Source organism: Limulus polyphemus, unplaced genomic scaffold (assembly GCF_000517525.1).
Source record: "Limulus polyphemus unplaced genomic scaffold, Limulus_polyphemus-2.1.2 Scaffold920, whole genome shotgun sequence".
In the NCBI taxonomy this organism is placed as follows: Eukaryota; Metazoa; Arthropoda; class Merostomata; order Xiphosura; family Limulidae; genus Limulus; species Limulus polyphemus.
The window spans coordinates 85014-91649 of record NW_013666530.1 but is presented as its reverse complement, the minus strand read 5'-3'; the positions used below and the strand labels follow the sequence as shown (position 1 = coordinate 91649).

General features: G+C 34.7%; 1 protein-coding gene across 1 annotated transcript in view; it reads left to right on the top strand.

Annotated features, from left to right (window-relative positions):
• Positions 1-6636, top strand: part of LOC106461235 (peroxidasin homolog) — a 58252-nt gene that overhangs the window by 42528 nt on the left and 9088 nt on the right. The window contains exons 9-11 of the mRNA XM_022388097.1: positions 1410-1551; positions 3937-4070; positions 4738-4979. Of these exons, the coding sequence (XP_022243805.1) occupies positions 1410-1551; positions 3937-4070; positions 4738-4979 (518 nt within the window). The remainder of the gene's footprint in view (positions 1-1409; positions 1552-3936; positions 4071-4737; positions 4980-6636) is intronic.

Below are 6636 nucleotides of genomic sequence, written 5' to 3'. Positions count from 1 at the left end.
TCTATAGGTATTTGAAGAACTTGTAGCATTGCGCCACAATTTAATTCTTCGTATTGCTAGCGACACTGGGCAGCTTGTACATAATTGATACACAATTGGTTCAAATACCTATAGAATGATAGGTTTCTTTTTTCTGAGTGTAAAACACTTAAATACACCATAGTATTTTATTTGTTTGTTTGTTGTCCAAACTGTAGTTCATAAATAGCATTTAATTGTACTTGACTTATTTGTGAAGTTCAATTCTGAGGACCCCTCTTTCCCCAGTCCTTTATCCGTCTCTGATTATGAGAACCCCTTCCCCAGTCCCTTATCCGTCTCTGATTATGAGGACCCCCCTTCCCCAGTCTTTTATCCGTCTCTGATTATGAGGACCCCCTTCCCCGAAGAACTTGAACCTGTCCTTAGCAACGGAACTGCCCTGAGATACTCGCAGATTTACAAGTAAGTATAAGGTATCCATAGAAACGCGTGTAGCAACACATAGATACACATAACGTCACTGTTTACATTTTCTCAGCGTTCATCCTCAGTTCAACCTTGAAAAAGGAAGATTTGATTACCACCCACGAACAATCGGGTTATCATAATTTTAATATTGTACCATCTTAGTTAACCCATCGGGGGGATTACAGTAAAAGCCTTATGTCAGTAATGCTCTTTAGTTGAAAGTCTTTATATATATAAAGGTGTACACCTACATTTTATAAATCACTACATCTTTTTAAACCCTCGGAGGGAAGAGGGACGATCAGTAATTAGGAATAGTCACAGATATTAGTAAAGGGCACCTGAACATTAACATTTCCATTATGGGGAATAACTTCAAACTGTGATTTCAGGTCACGAACCACCTTTTTGAAGAGCCACCACAACCGTTCGGGATGGATCTAATTGCTTTCAACATTATGCGAGGCCGAGAGACAGGAGTTCCAGGGTACAATGATTATAGAGAATGGTGCGGACTGGGAAGGGCGAAGACATTCCGTACTATGAACCTTACAGGGATACTGGAAAGGTTACGACCCTAACGTCCACATGGGTATGTCTAACGCCTTCCAAGCAGCAGCTTTTAGATTTGGTCACACTCACATTCAGGGAATGGTCAGGCGATACAATAAGTTCCACGAGTTCATAGGTAAAAAATATGCATTTTTTTTCCTTTATTTTCAGCTTAATAATTTTCTCATCTCTTAAATTTTATTCTGTAAATCTCCAAAGTTATTTTTTTAAATGTTGAGATTTAAACTAAATTATGATTTTATTGTTTGTTTGTTTTTCCTTTTCTATTTGAAATTTCCATACGTACAAATATCTTATATTTTCATGCTAAGATATTCTACAGTAACAATATTTCCTTTAATTCTTTTTTAAACATTGTCTCAGCTTTTTTTTTTTCTGTCTTGCAGGAGAAGATCCTCTTCGTACTCTCCTGCGACAGCCCTACATCGTATACGAACCCGGGAAGATGGACGAATTGATCGGCGGGCTTATTAACACCCCAGCTCAAGTATACGACCCCTTCATTACCATGGAGGTACTTTATGGATAGTGATGTCATGCTATTTTACTTACAGACATAATAATTTATACAGTAATATTTTTATAGTAAATACGATGATCGGAATTGTTTCATTGATGTCTACCAATACGTCAGAGAGGTCTTAATATCGCTTGGATCCGAATTACTATCGTGCCAAAAGATTGTATAATTATTGTTATTTAAATGGTAGCATTTTTAAATTGGTTCAATATTTCGTGTTGTTGTTTTTTTTTCTTTCTGTTTGATAACTCGTTTGTTACGTTGTTATAATGAACTGATATCCTAAGGGTATAGATCACGTGAATAGGGTAAGGGTATAGATTATGACAATGAGTTACAAAAAAAGTCGCCCATTAACCGTAAAATTGCAGGTAGGATTCATATCCCCTGTCGTTTGTCACAAAAGGCCCCCAGTGGCACAGCGGTATGTCTACGGACCGTTAGAACTGTTAGAAATCGGGTTTCGATACCCGTGGTGGACAGAGCACAGATAGCCCTTTGTGTAGCTTTGGGCTTAACAATAACACTAATCTAAAGATTAAAATAAGCCACTAATTTGAAGGTCTAAGTAAGTCAGTAATTTAAGGGATAACTTTATCATTAGATTATCTCGTCAATGTTCTTTTAAAAAGCAACTAAACGTTTAAGTTACAATAAACAGTTACAGTTGTTGTTTAAACGCAATGGGCCATGTGTACTCTGTCCACCGCTGGCAATCGAACCTGCATTTTAGCGTCGAAAGCTGGTAAACTTGTGTGGAGATTATTGGTATCATATAAGCTGATAACAGTTTCGCTTAAGATAAACACCTCTTTCCACAAGTACCTGTAACGAAAAAAAAATAATTTAAAAGATAAAAAAATTGATACAATTATTTAAAAACCAATAAAACACCAAGCGCAACAACTTAATATCCATTTCTAAAGAAAACTATAAAAAACATATCAATTTTTTTTCTCCATAAATATGTTCCACATGTGTTTCTTACACATCAGTACTAACTGGCATAGCTCTCGGTATGGTTGTTCCACTTCCTTCCTATACGTAAAAACACAAACTTAATACGTGTCACCCTATGTGCGTAGTACTTGCGGATCCATTACGATTTAAAGGAATACACGTTGTTTACTTTCTAAATCACTTAGAATGTTGCAAATTCAATGTAACAATGTGTACTATTTGTGGAGATTATTGGTATCATATAAGGTAATGTGACCTGTAACAATGAATACTATTTGTGGAGATTACTGGTATCATATAAGGTAATGTGACCTGTAACAATGTATACTATTTGTGGAGATTACTGGTATCATATAAGGTAATGTGACCTGTAACAATGTATACTATTTGTGGAGATTATTGGTATCATATAAGGCAATGTGAACTGTAACAATGTATACTATTTGTGGAGATTACTGGTATCATATAAGGTAATGTGAACTGTAACAATGTATACTATTTGTGGAGATTATTGGTATCATATAAGGCCATGTGAACTGTAACAATGTATACTATTTGTGGAGATTACTGGTATCATATAAGGTAATGTGACCTGTAACAATGTATACTATTTGTGGAGATTACTGGTATCATATAAGGTAATGTGAACTGTAACAATGTATACTATTTGTGGAGATTACTGGTATCATATAAGGCAATGTGAACTGTAACAATGTATACTATTTGTGGAGATTACTGGTATCATATAAGGCAATGTGAACTGTAACAATGTATACTATTTGTGGAGATTATTGGTATCATATAAGGCAGTGTGAATTGTAACAATGTATACTATTTGTGGAGATTACTGGTATCATATAAGGTAATGTGAACTGTAACAATGTATACTATTTGTGGAGATTATTGTAATCATATAAGGTAATGTGAACTGTAACAATGTTTACTATTTGTGGAGATTACTGGTATCATATAAGATAATGTGAACTGTAACAATGTATACTATTTTTGGAAATTACTGGTATCATATAAGGTAATGTGAACTGTAACAATCTATAATATTTAGTTTTGATTACTGGAAAGATATAATAAAAACTGGAGAAGAGTTTTGATTACTGGAAAGATATAATAAAAAACTGGAGAAGACTCTTGATTACTGGAAAGATATAATAAAAACTGGAGAAGACTCTTGACTACTGGAAAGATATAATGAAAAACTGGAGAAGAGTTTTGATTACTGGAACTATCAAAGCTTGAAATGACAAATAATTTTGTTCAAGAAGTCGTAACAAAAGAACAGAAATAACGATTTTTGGTAATACAAATATATTGAGAAGTAACGCATAGGAAAAAAATAAATCAATAAAGAATAATGTAATAGATTGATAGCTACTCAGAAGTGTGTTTAAAAAATATAATTCTATTTGTATTTTAAGCATTCATTTTAAATTTGAAGTGAACTATTTGTCTATTTCTGTATCAGATCTATTTAAATCACTGAAGTTTTTGTGTAAACATTTTGTAAAGTCACTCTTAGTTTCTTTAGCTCTTCTGGTTGTCCAAGATGGAGGTACGGGATTAGGCTTAGTTCCAATGAATTCTACCCCACAAAGCTACTCAATAGAGGATTTATTTATTTTTTGGGTAATCTTTAAAAAATGTATATATATATACTTAAGTCTGGTTAGACTGTATATTTTAATATATGTTTTTGTGACATAATAGGAGGTTCTATATGTTGGTTTAAGAACACTGAAACATGCGTTTATAGATTTCTTCCGCTCCCCCTCCCCCGGAAAATTCTGCCAATCTAAGACATGTTATCGAAGTCACCCGGAAAATTTATTAACCTGAGACACGTTGTCGAAGTCCACTCGGAAAATTCTGTCAACCTGAGACACGTTGTCGAAGTCCACCCAGAAAATTTATTAACCTGAGACACGTTGTCGAAGTCCACCCGGAAAATTTATTAACCTGAGACATGTTATCGAAGTCCACTCAGAAAATTTATTAACCTGAGACACGTTGTCGAAGTCAACCCGGAAAATTCTGTCAACCTGAGACACGTTGTCGAAGTCCACCCGGAAAATTCTGTTAGCCTGAAACATGTTTTCTGTTACTGTTATGTTGTACGATTTTTGAAACTTTTTTACTGGTGTCTAAAATCGACTTAATTAATTAATCACACGATAAAAATAAAGTACCCACTCTATATATATTTATTTATTTTCTGTTAGGTGACGAACGAGTTAACGAACAAATCCACCTCACCGTCCTTCATACTCTCTATGTTCGCGACCACAACCGAATTGCCATCGAACTTGGCCGACTAAACCCGCACTGGGACGACGAAAGAATTTACCACGAGGCGCGACATATTATGGCAGGCTCTGTGCAGCATATTACATTCAATGAGTTCCTTCCAATGACAGTTGGCGAGGAGATGGTCCACAAGTATAATCTCACTCTAAATCCGGAGGTAAGGCTGTAGACGTATATAGATAAACATAAATCCCATAAGAAATGGACTTGTTTCTTTTATAATCTTCGCACAAGGCTACACAAGGGCGTTCTGCGCATTAACCCTAATTTTGAACTTACAGACTAGAGAGAGAGAGAGAGAGAGAAGGCAGCTAGTCAACAGTATCCATCTCTAACTCTTTGGTTACTCTTGACCGACTAAATAGTGGGATGTGACCCTCATTATTATATAGCGCACCCACTGTCCTGGACTGCGAAATGAAGTTTTTAGAGGAAACAGGACGCGAACCATAAATCCTCGGATACACAGTCAGGGCACACTAAAATCTCGACCACGCACGGCCTTAATGTTGGCTTAAAGGTATAAATGTATAAGTAACACTTTTAGCGTAGAAGGACTATGTCTTTCATACTCAGACAACAGAAACGAACTAGCTCTCAGTTTAAAAATAAGGCCTTTATTTTCATGTATAGACGTAAATTTAAAATATTTTAATCCCAAGTTTCAAATCTTAAGTTCACAAACAAGCCAGCTTTTTCGCTCGTTTGCACAAATTTCGTATGAATAATTCAAAGTTACAGTTTTGGTGAATGAGATCTGAAGATGAGTCTACAGGTTTCTTTTTTTTATTTTTGACACTTTGATAACTTTCAACAACTATTATAGAAAGTGATAACTTTCAACAACTATTCCAGAAAGTGATAAGCTTGATTACTGGAAAGATATAATAAAAACTGGAGAAGATTCTTGATTACTGGAAAGATATAATAAAAACTGGAGAAAAGTTTTGATTACTGGAAAGATATAATAAAAAACTGGAGAAGATTCTTGATTACTGGAAAGATATAATAAAAACTGGAGAAAATAAATCAGATGTGGAAATTGTGTTTGATTGAAAATTGCTACCTAAAAATCAGAAATATTGAAGTTTGCTATTCGTTCCACAATACATGGTACAGGAAAAGTACTTAAAGAAGTTTGCTATAAATTTCTTCTAACTAAACATTCCTGTACTGAGTGAAACTAGAACAATTTTAGACTCAGTATTCAGATTTAGGCTTCACTCAGTATTCAGATTTAGGCTTCGTTATTGTTAAGAAACTTTATACAGATGTCATAAATTTGCAAAGAAAAATATAAAAAAAACATTGAAGAAATATAAACTTAAAGTTTAATCCTCAGAGAAAACTAATTCGTGTTATGTAAAGGTTGGGATGTAAATGAATTATTCAAGTATCTGTTTGCCTGAATATCTAATCACATAAATAAAGTCTTGTTTGTGCACCTACCGGCAAGGAAGCAAAACAAGTGGCGCGGTCTTGCCGTGCAGTCTCGTTCTGCATTTTCAGACATAGGGGGCAGTAATGGCTTCAAGCCATACTCGCTGAAACGATCCCACACTCTCATCAAACCTGTAACGTGAGTTCATAAATATTAAATCTACTCTTTCAGGAACTACACAACTGTTGAGCTTATAAGTTTAATGCGTAATGAATGGCGAATAAAAAGCTATAAATTTCAAAGTCATTGATGGAAGGAGAAGTTGGAACACGTGGTTTTACAATACAAGAAGCGATTGAGTAATTAGGTTATCTCTCTGGAGAAGATCAAAGAAACAGAATTAATTATATGGGAATTGAAGCTTAATAAGAAC